This window comes from Enhydra lutris, unplaced genomic scaffold (assembly GCF_002288905.1).
Source record: "Enhydra lutris kenyoni isolate GAN:26980312 unplaced genomic scaffold, ASM228890v2 scaffoldscaffold55, whole genome shotgun sequence".
Taxonomy (NCBI): domain Eukaryota; kingdom Metazoa; phylum Chordata; class Mammalia; order Carnivora; family Mustelidae; genus Enhydra; species Enhydra lutris.
In genome coordinates, this window is record NW_019154139.1 from 5860749 (window position 1) to 5875000 (window position 14252).

General features: G+C 60.7%; 1 protein-coding gene across 2 annotated transcripts; it reads right to left on the minus strand.

Moving 5' to 3' along the window:
• Positions 1-2821: 2821 nt before the first annotated feature.
• Positions 2822-13610, minus strand: LOC111157699 (translocator protein). Of its 2 annotated transcripts, none has more exons than XM_022519330.1 (4): positions 13552-13610; positions 5515-5728; positions 3772-3910; positions 2822-3256 (listed from the first exon to the last, which is right to left on the minus strand). In XM_022519330.1, exons 2-4 carry the CDS (start codon positions 5694-5696, stop codon positions 3068-3070), a joined length of 510 nt encoding a protein of 169 aa, XP_022375038.1. In that variant the 5' UTR covers positions 5697-5728; positions 13552-13610; the 3' UTR covers positions 2822-3067. The 2 variants fall into 2 exon arrangements, with proteins under 2 accessions (XP_022375038.1, XP_022375039.1); XM_022519331.1 differs by lacking the exon at positions 13552-13610 and adding an exon at positions 8320-8335.
• Positions 13611-14252: the final 642 nt, after the last annotated feature.

The following is a 14252-nucleotide window of genomic DNA, read 5'->3' on the forward strand; positions in this document are numbered from 1 at the left end:
GGTTTGAGGGAACACTCAGACCACAGCAGGCTCCTCCCCAAAAGCTGGATTCCCCAGCACTGGTTCCATTTCAGAGCAGAACACAGCGGGGACAGATGCAGAGCTGAGGCTCCCCTCGGCATCACGGGCAGTGCCCAGGAGCCTCGTCTTCCTGCCAGCCCTGAATCCTGGCTCAGCACACACTGTTGGGCCCTCAAGACACGGGATTCTCTTCCTACCTGTTTCCTCACCCTGGGGCTGGGGGTAATGGGAGACCCTAGCTGCTCTCGACGGCGGGAGGGTCCAGGGGGCGGATGCAGGAGGGGCGTGAGCACTGTAGGCCAGCCCAGTGACGCCCCCTCGTGGTGGGCAGAGGCCCTGCAACATACTGATGGGCACATGCCCCGCAGGGGACCGCCAGTGCCCCTCCGGCCGGGCACTCACACCAGGGCATTCATCCACACGCCCAACAGGGAGGGTGGGCCTGCGCATTACCAGTTTACTTCAAACCCGATTACCCAGGATACTCTGAGCAATCAGAGGACCACATGATCCAGGCTCAATTATAAACGGGCTTCTCCCCAATTCTAGATGTCCTTGCGCCTCTCATCAGTGGAAATCAGATGACGCCTGAGGAAGGGCATCCGGCAGGGCTCCCACTGTGCTTAAAGACCAGACCGCTTGCAGTGTAGACGGTTCTTATCTCTGGAAATGGTTCTTTCTGGTATTCTCTTCACTGAGGTCACTTTGTGCTGAGATTTTTTTTTTAAAGACTCTATCTGAGAGAGAGTGCATGGGGGTAGAGGGAGGAAGGACAGAGGAAGAGGGAGAAGCAGACTCGCCACTGAGCAGAGAGCCTGATGCAGAGCTCTGTCCCAGGACCCTGGGATCACAACCTGAGCCAAAGGCAGACGCCCAACAGACCAAGCCCCCCGGGTGCCCCCGTGTTCAGAATTCATCAGAGTGCAAAATCTGGACGTCTGGAGTTGACCAGGGAGTCACAGCCATAGTATTCATTGTACCAAAGTTCTACAGAACCACACAAAAGAAATCCAAAAGGTAAACCTTGAGAGGCTGACAGCAAAATCTAGAAAGATCCTCAGTGATGATCCGTGGCCACATAAACACCACCAAACGTGGCAGCTCCTTCCTGGAGAGGCACTGACATAGTTAGAACCTCTCGGTACCAGAGATCCACAGGGGCCAATGGAAACATTAAAGCACTCGGCACATGGCTGACAGTCACTGCTGTGTCCCTGCCGATGGCCGGCCGGCTGAGCCCTCCTGAGCTGTGTGAATCACCTTGTCTTGTGTCCTTTGTGGCCAGCTGGCTACAGAGGGAGGCAAATGCCCGGATTTAAGACTTCAACAGCTCAAAGTAGCTCCAGGAAGGAATGCAGACCAGAAGGACTTGACATCCGTGAGATAATAGACTTTCCTATCAAACCAACATAGACATTGTCAGGAGCCTCAGGCTGCTAACAGAAGCCAAAGCTCAGAACAGGAGAGAAGGCGGTGTACTTAGGAAGAACTGGGGCCAGGGGGGAGAGCATCACAAGAAAGCGGCAGACGAAATGGCTAAGTACATCTGTCTCGTCCATTTTTCTAGCCATTTCTGTGGCCACGCGTGTCGTGTGGCCGGGAGGAGGCATGTGGGATACTGCTAGAGAGGAACAAAGCCACAGCGAGTGGGACAGACAAAAGAAGAGCCTGCGTGAGCATCACGGAAAGGATTGCAGAAGTCTCAGGTGTACGTAAGTGCTAAGTACAGCACATCTGAGGGGCCCACGGGAGCCTGGGATGACCCTTCGGGCCCCCCCGCCTAGACCATCTTGGAGAACTTCAGAAATGATAGAAAGGATGATCAAGGAGTCCCCCATTGGAGCCCTGTCCTCTGGGGAGCATCAGAGAAAGGGCCTGGGAGCTGGCGAGGTGCTGCTGGCGCTCCCCGCAGGGCACGATCTGCCAGCATCCAGTCCCAGCGGAGGTGACAGCCCCGGGGAGAGAGCCACCCCTGCCCTCGGCCGAGTGTAGTCTGCTCTCTCCCCGAGCTTTCCTAATGTTGTAACCGGGTCCCATCTGAGTGTGAGAAGAGGGCAAAGGTCGGGGAGCCGGCAGCAGAGCGCCGGCCTGCCCAGATGAAGTGAAACAACCCGTTGGCCTGTGTGAGTGACCAACAACCAGACCAAACAAGCCACCGAAGGCCCACAGGTCCCAGGCCCCCCAGCGCCCCGCGGCGATGCCGCGAGGCCCAGACCACGGCTTCCGGCTGGAGCAGGGGTGTCGCCCCAGCGGGAGCCTGCCAGGGTGACAGGCCTCCGCCAGCCTCCCCTGCCCCCAGCGGCTGCCTGCAGAGGACCTGGACAAAGCTGGGGGTGACACGTCCCCACCTGGGGAGGCCTGGACCAGCGAGAGGCCGCAGTCTCCGGGTCTCACTAACGATCCGGTGTTCACGGGGCTGCCCCCGGCCCCCCGGGGGCAGGTCGGGCAGTGTCCCCAGCTCTGGGCCCAGCCCTGTCCCCGCTGAGGCCAGCGAGGGCCCTGGGGCAGCAGCCCCAGCAGACTACGGGCCCATGCCCTGCGCCCAGCTTCCTGGAGGCTTAGGGAGTGGACAGGACCGAGCCCCGGGCCTGCTGTGCACCAGTCTACACGGCAGAGCCTGGGTGTGGGCTCCGGGCCGAACCTGGGCTGCTCTGCTCCGGGGAAGGCCACCCCGCCTCTCAGAGGGTCTTGGGAGGGACCCGAGAAGCACCGATGAAGCGCTGACCACGTCCGGCAGTGGGGTAAGCACCCCTCCCTCCCCACAGCCAGGAGGCCCCCCCAAGTAAAAAGGCCACTGCCAGGAGGTTACAAACTTTATTTGGCTTCTAGCCTCCGTGTTCCGAGAGCACACTTGGAGCGGAGCAGGAAGCGCAGGACACCGTTCCTGGCATAGAGGCTCGGCCTGGGGCACCTCTGCAGCCGGCAATGATCCCCGGGGCCGAGACCCCGACAGACCCGCAGGCCGGGCGGCCACAGAAGCACATGGGCTGCCACCCCGGGCGGCGTCTGATCGCAGCAGCTGGGGTCCGCGGAGGACGGTGCGCTTTCACTCGCCGAGCCGCCGGCCCCCGCGCCAGCTTCGGTTGTCCCGCCACACGCAGTAGTTGAGCGCGGCCGCGAAGGCCAGCCAGGCCAGGTACGGGTAGAGCAGGCGGGCGGCTGGCGGGCTCACCCGGTACCAGGCCACGGCCGTGGCTCCTGCCAGCCCACCCATCAGCAGGAGGTCCACCAGCGCCTGCAGAGACACGGGAGGGGGGCGGGGGACAGGGAGGCCTGAAGTTCCTTGTGCTCACCGGGTGCGTGTCCCAGCTGGCCCCTCGTGGGGTGCACTCCAGGGAGCACTCCGTCCCACCCCCGAGTGACCCTGCCAAGTCCCTCCCTCGTTCTCTGCCTCAGTTTCCCATCGGTAAAATGAGGACAATCACCCCCGCCTGATCCATGCCATCTTAGGGACACAGGGCACCAGGCGTCATGTTTTCCCATACGATGGCCCTTCAACCAAGCCAGTGAGTGCGTCTGGTGCTGTCAGAACCCCGCAAGCTTCCTCCACTGGAGGAAAAGCAGCTGGGGGCTCTACAGGAGGCTGCTGGTCCCCTAAAAGCTCCTGCGAGATGCTATGTGCCATCCCCTCCCCTGGATCTTCAGACCCTCACCCCATCTAGGATGTGATGCCCTGTGTCCCCCAAGGAAGGGTCACTCCTCTGCAAGCCATCTCCAGGGACCAAGGAGACTGGCCAAGGCCACACTTACCCAACCCATTTGTCGGCTGCCAAAGAAGATGGGAGGCCATGCCCAGTTCAAGGCCAGCTGCCCAGTATAGAGACCCAGGGGAACCACAGCCTCCTCCGAGAAGCCCCCCAGCTCTTTCCAGACCATGTAGGAGCCATACCTGAAACAGAGGCCACCAGTCAGGGCACCAGCAGGAAAGAGACCAAAAGCCTCCCTGAGCCATGCTCACCTACGGGACGGCACAGTGGTGGCTCGACCATGCTCTACCACTGACCACTGTGTGCCCTCAGGGAAGTTGCTTGACTTCACTGGGCCTTTTTTGCTCCCAGGACTGCTGCGAGGATTTGAGTTAACATCCTGGCGGGGCTTAGGTCAGCGACTGGCATGTGGGACACTCAGTAAATATCTACCATTATTATCATCAGGATCTGGAGTGAGAAAGAGGCTCCTAACCTAGACGGGGCACCCGCACAGAGGATAGGACATTTCAGCTGGCCCTTAGTGGGCAAGTAGGAGTCTGCTAGAGGGGGGAAACAAGCATTTGCAAACGCTTAGGGGCAGGTTAAGGGCCTGTGGGCCAGGAGGCTGAGGTCTGGGGGGCAGCAGAGAGGCGAAGCTGAAGAGGCAGATGGGGACCTGGTCATGGGGGTTCTTAGAACCATGAGGGGGAGGCAGTTACACCGCTAACAGGAACGAGTGGCCCCCAGCATGTACACATGTGGGTACTGCTCTGGCTCTTTCCAAGTATTAACTCATTTCACTTTCATGATAATGCTGTGAAGTGGGCAGTATTATCACCCCTGTGTCACAGGTGGGGAAACTGAGGCACGGAGAGGCAAAGTGACTAAGATCTCTTGGCAGGCAACCGGTGGGTAAAGGCAGGATTTGAACCCAGGTGGTCAGGGCCAGAGTCTGAGCTCTTTACTCCATGAGAGATTTGACCTTATCAGTATCACGGGGAGCCTCTGCAGTGTCCCACTAAGGAGAGACGAGGGTCACATTTGGGCTTTACCAGGATCTCACCGGTGGAGGAAAGCCAAGAAGGAGTGGGGAGGCCTGGAGGCTGAACAAGAAGAGGCAGAACCAGAGGCGCCTGGGCCAGGGTCAGGGAGGAGAAAGCAGGACACAGGAAGAGCTGGGAGCCTGGCTGGGCAGGGCCCGGGACTGGCTGGGGCTGGTGCCCACATGACCCCCAGGTTGTACAGACTATTCCCATCAGAAGCCCATGGCATCCAGCCTGGTTTCTGCTACCTGCTCCCCAGGTGCCTGGCATCTGCAGCCCCACCCTGTACTGGGCTGGCATTAGACCCAGGATGCAGGGAACATTCCAGAAGGAGGGCAGGGAGCTGGCCTCACAGGCTGGGTGCAGTTCCCAATAGAGCCACCAGGGGGTGCCCTCCCCATCCTACTCTTCCTCTCCAGGGGTGTAGTCACAGGGTTTCCGGCAGGAGGCCCCTTGTCAAGTGGGTGGTCTTGAAAATTAACCCAGACCCTGGCACTGAGCTCAACAGCGGTAGCTAAGAGAATTGCTATTGTTGCTGCCACTGTTGGTCCTGGAAGCTGCCCAGGTCTGAACTTGACACACTGAGCCCGCCTCCCCCTGGAGTTGCGAAAACAGCCAGGGTGCCAGCCACCCGGCCCGCCCTCCCTGGACGCCCTGGAGGAGAAAGTTCCGGCCCGGAAAACGCCTGCTGCCCCAGAGCACAAGGAGGAGAAGCTCTGCCCCCGGGCCTCAAGAGGGAGAGGATGGCCCAGCCCACCTACCCCATGGCCGAGTAGAGGGTGCCCCAGATGGGGCCCAGCGCCCAGCGGGGCGGGTGCCACGTGGGCTTCTGCAAGCTGGCATACCAGCGGAGCCCCTCCCCGCGGACGTAGTACGAGCCCAGGAAGCCCCCCAGGCTGGGCACCAGGGTGAAGCCCATGGCGGGCACCCAAGGCGGGGCCATTGCTGCTGTGGCGGTTGCTGCTCTGGAAAGTTCTGCAAGAGAAGACAGGGGTGGGGTGAGGGGGAGGTGCTCCAGAACTGGGGCGAGGCTTCCCCAAGCCCTGGGCAGGGAGGGGCTGGGTTCACCTGGGCAGATCCTGCCAGCCCCGTGCAATGGCTCCAGTGAGCACATTTCCACCCAAAATCTCCTGCCCCGCCCACCCCAAACCCAAAGGCTGTCCTGAGAGGCCGGAGCCTCTGGGGGACCCGCCCCTGCAGCTGGCCCCACCTCAGCTCCTCTCCCAGCTGCCAGCATCCTGTACTCTCTCTCTCAGCCCCACCCTTGACCTTGGGTCTCCTGTCAAGTGACCCCTCCTCTGACTCAAGGCCAGTTCATGTCCCTCCACCCAGAGAGCCTCCCAGCCCTTCCTCCCCAGCCCAATAGACAGCCCAGTGCTCGGAGAAGCCCGCATCGGCCCACACCCTGTGCGCTACGTTCTAGTACCTCTCATGCCCTCTCTCATCATTCATTCATTCATTCAATCATTCATTCATTCATTCAATAACTTGCATCACAGAGCTTCGCTCAAATCCTGACTCCCCACTACCTCCCTGTGACCTCAGGCAAGTCCCTTCAACTCTCTGGGCCTCAGTTGCCCCCTCTGTAGAGTGGGATAGCAACACCGTCTACCTGGGCCCCGCCCAGTGGGGGGGGTTACCCAGGCGCACAGGTATTTTACCACCCCCCCTAAAGGCCCACCCTAAAATCACCTTTCCTTCCCTCTGTGTCAGAGAGGGAAAGCAGCCTGCTTGGAGTCACACAGCACTCGGGCCAGGCTCTGCCCAGCCAAAAAGCTGCTCCCGCGCAGCGACCCAGGCTCACAGAGGTGGCAGGTGGGAAAGAACAGCAGTTTGTAAGAGTTCAAACTCGCGAGGGGCCCTCGGCCACCCTGAGAGGCTCGCAAGGGGCTAGGCAGGGAAGGGCCCTGTGTCCAGCCTGGGTGCTGCCACCCTGAGGGCTGGGAACCCAGTCATCAGGTCTGTCCATCGCGCTCATCAGCTATGTCCCCTTCCCCAGTGGCCCTAAGGTCTGCTCGAGGACCTACTAGGCGCCCAGCAGAGGGTGAGGCCCCAGCCGGCTGAACTGCTCATGGGGTTGAGAGTCCAGAGTGATGGCGGGCGGGGGGACCCTGACCAGGCATCTCGGGCCAGCTCTGACTGGACCTGCTGTGGGACCCCCGGCCTGTGAGCACCCCAACTGGGACTCGTGTTCCCCACCATAAAACGAGGAGGCTGGACCCCCCACTGCCACTCTGATCCTAACTGGGGAAACTGGAGGTGTTTGTTTGCATGAGAGAGGAAGCCATCCAGATCAAGTTCAGCAAACCCGAAGCTCAACCTGCTAGGGTGGGGGCTGGGGACCCAGGGCAGACGGAACGGGAGAGTCCCTGCGAGGAGCACAGAGCTCAGAAAGGGTACCCGCGGATGCGGGATCCAGGAAAAGATGGCCCTGGCCAGGACCGTGAGAACCTCCCGCACAGGGACACAGGAAGGGAGAGCAGATGCAGGGGAAAGTCTGTGCAATCATCAGGCCTTCGGAGCAAAGGGTGAAGGCTGCCCTGGGGACAGGGGGCAGCTGCCAGCCTGGGGCCCCGGAAAGCCCCATGAAATGTGAAGCAACCTTCATCCCCAACAAGGAGGGACCATGAAGGCCTGCTCAACCCCCGCAAATCCAGCTTTTGTAGACTCTAATAATGTAAAAATTGTCCTCAACATAACGTTAAGCAAAGAAAGAGGCATATAAAGTTGACTACGGAATCACCCCAATTAAAAAAAAAAAAAGATGACAGAGACAGGCATTTTAAAAACTAACAGATTCACGAAGGTGTTCTAATCACAGCCTTCATGATCACAGAGCTAATGCTGCGTGCCTTGCCAGGAACTGCCCCCTCTTGTCCCACCGGCCAGTGCAGACCCAAGGCCGGGAGTGGGGAGGCATCGGCCCAGGGCCCCTCTGCAATCGGGCAGCTGGGGATTCTAAGGGCTGCCCTTGGCAGTGGGAATTCTGTTTCTGTTTTCTAAAAATAGAATAAACAGATAAAATTCTGTTTATTGTTTTCCAAAAAGTCTATAATGAGCATCATTTTATTTTTTTAAAGATTTTATTTATTTGATGGGGTGCCTGGGCGGCTCAGTGGGTTAAAGACTCTGCCTGTGGCTCGGGTCATGATCCCAGAGTCCTGGGATCGAGCCCCGCATCGGGCTCTCTGCTCAGCAGGGAGCCTGCTTCCTCCTCTCTCTGCCTGCCTCTCTGCCTACCTGTGATCTCTTTCTGTCAATTAAATAAATAAAATCTTTAAAAAAAAAAAAAGATTGTATTTATTTGAGATAGAGAGTGACAGAGCACAAGGGGGTGGGGAGGGTCAGAGGGAGAAGCAGACTCGCCACTGAGCCGGGAGCCCCATGTGGGGCTCGATCCCAGGACCCCGGGATCATGACCTGAGCCAGAGGCAGATGCTTCACCGACTGAGCCGCCCAGGCATCCAACGAGCATCATTTTAAACAGAACGATGGAAGATGCAGATTCCAGCTCTGCCTTCTAGTGACTGACTGATTCCTCCCTCCTCCGGCCTGGGTCTTCTCACCTGTAGCATTGGGACAGTCCCTCCATCCCCCAAGGTCGACACCCAGGTGCACTGTGAGGATGACCGGGCATGTGATGCGGGCGCCCAGCAGTCGATGTTCTGTGCTCCTTCCTCCCCTGCCCTCCTGCCCTGACCTCCGGCTTCCGGGGTGCACAGGACTATCCCTCGGTGAGCAGGAGGGTCTGTTTCACCACCATCGGGAGGACGCTGGCCCTGTGCCCCTGCCAGATGGGGGTGGGTCTCCAGACACATCCCTGGGACCTGGCCGCCCCGGTGGGCTCACCACCGGGTCACATGGCACGGGCTCAGGCCTCCTCAGCAGCCATGGAAACCCAGCCCTGCCCAGCCCGCCTAACAAATATGTCAGGTCCACAGCGAAGTCACAGTGTTTGGGCCACCACAGGAGCTGTGGTCAAAGTCCTAGGCCTCCCCTGGAACGTGACAAGGCTGGGCAGGTGGGGGGCCTTCACGCCGTCCTGACCCTCACATGCAGACAGGGAAACTGAGGCCCACAAGCTGAGAGGAGGGGCTGAAGGGTCAGGCACCAAAGTGGGCCAGACCTCAAGTCTCCTCAGTGTCACCCTTCGTCCCTTCTCCCACACCACGGGACGGTCCCACTTTATACCCACTTTTTTTCAAACTGATGGCCCCCTCACGCTCTGAGGCGTCCCTCCTACAGGCGCTCAAGGTGAATGCCGCCAGGGCAAGACACACAGGCAGCCCGAAGCCCGGATAAGGTCTGCAGAGGCGGACAGACGCACTGTGGTATCTCGCCGAAAAGGCAAAACCCCACCTGGCGAAGCTCCAGGGGGCTATGGTGACCAGGGCCACGCCACGGTGACTTCCCAGCTTGGGGGAGGCTGGGGGGAGGACTCTCTCTACTACTTTTGTACCTTCTCTATAAATCTAAAATTGGTTCCAAGTAAAACATTAAAAAAAGAAGTGTCCTGGTTTGGGTAACAGTTTGCACTGTCCCTGACTTCTGCCCGAAACCCAGCCCCAGCCCCTGCTCCCCCTGCCCCCAGGGCCCTCCGAGCCTCCCACTCCCACCACATCACGCCTGCTCTGAGACTGTCAGTGGCTCCTGTCCCGGGATTTTCTTCTTTTTAATCGAGGTAAAATCTGCGGAACATGAAATTAAGCACTTAGAGCGCACGATTCGGGGACATTTGGCGCACTTCTGATGTCTTGCCATCACCGTCCATGCCAAGTTCCAAACCATTTCCCTCACCCAAATGAACGCCCGCACCCATTGCAGTCACGCCGTGGCCCTCCCTCCCCCAGCCCCCGGTTACCAGCAATCTGCCCTCGGTCTCTGCCAATTTACCTTTTCTGGACATTTCATGTAAATGGAATCAAACAGTATGTGGCCTTTGGGGTCTGGCCTCTGCCACCAAGCATGTTTCCGAGCCTCCCCACACTGCAGCACCGGCCCATATTTCTCCACAAGGTTCCGTGGGCAGGAGCACTCCTGTCCCAGTCCGTGCCCACGGAATGCCACACAGGACTTGCCCGCGGTACCCGCCAAGTGGGCCCTAGAGCCCATCAACCGAGCCCCCTGCTGTACAGAACAACCACAGCCCACTAGAGGGTGGTGGCTTTCCTAAGGTCTCGGTGACAGAGCAGGGTCTGAGCCCGTGTTTCTGTCCCCATTCCTGCTGCCCCTTCTAGACCCTGGCTGTGTTTCATGTTTCACAGGCCTCGGGGATCAGAGAGTCTGCCCAGCTCACAGGTCAAACACAGAAAGGCCAGATGCCTCACCCAGAGAAAGCCCAGACGGGGAGCTTCCTGTGGCCTCTGGGGGACTGCCCAGCTCCTGAATCACCCGACTTCGGGACCCACCAGGCTGAGTCACGCTCAGCTGGACTGCTCTGGGCTGGGCTAGCCCAGGCAGACCTGAGAGAGATCTGCTCTGGGATGGGGTCCCAGGGAGGGCTGGGGAAAGTAGGGAGCACCTGTGACTGGAAAAGGACTCAGTAAAAGGGCAAAGCCACCCACACACCCTTGACTTCCATCAACATCAGCGGTGACTGTGAACCCAGATGTTGGCTTGCCTCCAATTTGTTTTGCAATCCCAGGCCAAATCTCCCCTCTGGGCCTCAGTTTCCCTCACATCAGGTGGGTACAACCTGTCCTGCCTGCTTCGTGGGGTCATCGGGAGGCTCAAGCAAGGATCAGACAAGTGAGGAGCTATGGCTGTCCGTGTTGGGGCCCCTTGCCCCATTTCCTCTGGGTGAAGATGTGGCCCCGTGGCACAGACCCAAGGCTGGAAGACATCAGCCAGGCAGGCGCTGGACAGTCAGTGGGGCAGAAGGCTTCACACACGGCTCCACCCCCGGGCCTTGGGCCACTCACCGAGGAGCGCTTCCAAAACAGAGGCCGAGAAGGGCCAGAGCAGAGGGCTCAGGACCTGGGATCAGGAGAAGGTTCTAGGCCTCTGGGAAAAGAGCGGTGATTGTGCTGGCTCACCCTGATGTTCAGACTTCACTCACTCCTCACGGCGGCTGCAGGGGTGGCCACCAGCTGCTTCTCTCTTGGGGGCCCCGAGCCACACCCTCCTGGCCTCCACAGGGGACACTACTAGTCCCACCGTCCAGATGAGGACACTGAGGCACAGGGAGTCCCAGAATTTTCCAGGTCTGTGTGACTCTCAGGCCCAGTGCTCTCCCACCCCTGAGCGGGGAGTCTGCTGGCCTCAGCTCTGGGCCACAAGGCCACTTAACCTGATGCCCGTGTCACCTCCTTCTCTCAGCCTCCTTCTCATCGCAACATGGCACTCAGCCTCCCCAGAGGGCCGAGGGGCCTCCCACCCTACCTCAGCGGTCCTGCCCTCTGCCCAGTGTCACAAGATTCTCAGGGCCAAGAGGCTCACTCCCTCCAGCCCCAGCACCAGTGTCCCAGGCCCCATAGGGCATTAGACCCCTTCTCAGCCAAGGGCAGCAGTGACAGGAACTGAATCTTCTCCATCCTCCCAAGGCGGGGGGGGGGGGGGGGGGGGGCTCAGGATCTTCTGTCCTCAAGCAGCTTCACTCCTGCTCCCCGCCAAGAGACTCCAGACCCATTTCTGGCCCTACAGTCTCACCTCCCAGGCCTCTCTGTCCCCATCTGTGAAGTGGGGGCTCGGCTAGTGAGTCCCTGGGGGCCCCTCCTGTTCCCCAAGGCCTCCCCTACAGAAGGTGGCAGAAAATGCCTCCCCCCACACACACAGTTTGTTTCTCTGATTCTCTCCTCCTCCCGCGCTGTACCTGGCCCTCCTAGGCCTTATCTCTCACTCAAGCCACGCGCTGCCCCCGGACTGGTGTTAAGGCTCCTTTTTTGTTGTTGTTATATTTATTTATTTGACAGACAGAGATCACAAGTAGGCAGAGAGGCAGGCAGAGAGAGGGGGGAAGCAGGTTCCTCACCAAGTAGAGGGCCCGATTCGGGGCTCGATCCTAGGACCCTGGGATCATGACGGGAGCCGAAGGCAGAGGCTTTAACCCACTGAGCCACCCAGGCGCCCCGAGGCTCCTTTCTTTTCTAAAATGACTCACAGCTAATCATCTGCGTTAGAACCTCTGTGAATCTTTTTCATTATGCAAGTACCCAGTACACCAGCCAGCAGGTCGGGAAGGGTCCATTGCCAGCCGGTAACCAGGAGGTCTGGGACGGGGTGGGGCTGGGAGGGACAAGGGGGAATTTGCTGCACGGAGAACGACTACTTTTCTAAACACAAAGAGCATATTCAGGCATGGCTGCCCAATCAGAAATAAGTAAATGAAAGTACAAATAAAAGAAACAGATTCCGAAACAAAATAATGATGCAAATGTGTATATGGGAAAAAGGAGGCTCCCTCCCTTGGAGCCCCAACCCCTCACCCCACCCCTGAGCAACCCACGGTCAAGGGTTTCTGGCTGATTCAGTCCCTGACACAGCAGCACACAGCGGGTGGAGGCTGGAACCCTAGTGGTTCAAACCCTGGCCCCACCCTTGTCACTGTGTCACCCTGGACAGGGGCTCCTGGGTGAGCCTCAGTTTCCCTCAGCTCCAAGGCTCCCCTCTGAGCCTCCCTCTGGGTGTGCCGCGCAGCCATCTGGAAACAAGCCTCCCGCCCCCCTTCCCCTTGCTCCTGGGGCCCTTCCAAGGCAGTGGACAAACACCGTTTCTCCACGAAGCAGACGTCCAATGCGAGGCCCCGCAGGGCTCCCCACTTCACCCCACGGAGGAACTGGAGGCTCGAGGCCCACACTCTGCCAGACAAGTCTTTTGGTCCACGGCCTGCTGCATGCCAGGCACCCTGGCACCCTTTGGATCAGCCGCAGTCAACGGTCCCTAGGGGAGGCCCCAGCCCAGCACCGCCCCCCGCCCCCGCCCTCGGCTGTAGAGCACAGGGCTGGTACGGGTCCGCGACGCACCAGCAGGCCAGCCAGACAGGCTCCCCGGCCGGCCCGGCCAGCAGGCGGGTCCCCAGAACTCTGCACGGTGTTCACGGCCGGAAGCCCCCGCACCCTACCGCTGCAGGACGGCAACGGGCAGGCAGGTCCCAGGCCTCCTTCTGCCCACACCAGACCCCTGTCCAGGCGACGGCGCACCCGAGCACTGAACTGGGAAGCTCGGGACCCGGTTCTAGGACACTCGGGGGCCTTAACTGGCTGTGCGCAAATACCCTGCCCAGGGGTTCTGGGTTTCCCCGCCTAGAAACGGAAAGTCTCAAGTGGACCCGGAGCCAGGGCATTTCGTGACCTTCTCGGTACCCCGTTCGGCCACTCCCGCCCTCCCCCTCCACCGCCATCCGGCTTGCTCAACGGCGGAATGGGCGGAAATCGGGACTGTCGGGTCCCTCCCGGTGGCTCCGCTTCCCGCCAGACCCGAGCGGAGGGGCGGGGCGCGGGGGCGGAGGGGCGGGGCGCGGGGGCGGAGGGGCGGGGCGCGGGGGCCGGAGGAGGGGCGGGGCGGAGCCGAGCCGGATTGCTCCAGTTCCCCTCCTCCGAACTCCCGCTCGCGCCGGGAATCCCGCGGCACAGGAGCCCCGACCGCGGAGGTGAGGATCCCGGCAGCCCGCCACCCCGGCACCGAGTCCCTTGGTGCTGCTCCCCTGCGGCCCACTAGGGTCCCCGCCCCGCAGCTCCAGCCTGCCCCCTCCTGCCTCAGTTTGCCTTCGGGCCCCGCGCCGGCGCGCGGGCGCTGTCGGGGGTCGCACCTGCGCGGGGCCGCTCCGCCCGCCGCCCCTTCGGCGTCGGGTCCCCACTCACCCGCGACGAGGACGCGCTCCGGGAAGGCACTGCGCGGCGCGAGGTGGCGGCCCAGGTCCCCGACCTGCCCCGCCCCGGCCGCGAGGCCCCGCCCCGGCCCGGCCCCGCCCGGCCTGGCTGGAAGCCGCGCCGGCGGGAGAGCTCGCTCCGCGCCTGCTCCCTTCTGCCTCTACCTCCCCGGCCGGCCCCGAGCGGCTCTGTGGCCCTGGTCCTTACCGTGGCCGCCGTGCCGGCCGTGTCACTGGCAGGTCGCTTTTTCTTGAGACTCACCTTTCCCGTTTGTAAAATGGGAAAACAGAGACCGACCTCAGAGAGGGGAACTACAGCGCTTGATAGCAAAGCCCTGAACGCCGTCCCACACAGTAGCCCTGGGCTCCCATCGCCAGAGGAAATCCCCAGCCACTTTAACTGGTGCCCGGGGCAGGAGGCAGGCGGAGCTCTGAGTCCCGGCTCAGACACTCTGTGACTGGTTCTCTCAGCCTCCATCTGCTCATCTGTAAAATGGGCACAACATCGTGGGACTAATGAGGATGCCACAGGTAATGGGGCCGGCCGCCCTGCAGACGCTCGGCACTCAGTGAGGGGAGACTGCAACCGTCACGGTCCAGAGGTGGCCTCCAGCTGGCCGGGACACACCCTGATGGGCACGGCACCTCCAGCAGCAGGCCTTGGACCCCTCAGCTCGCCTGTGGGTGCTGCTT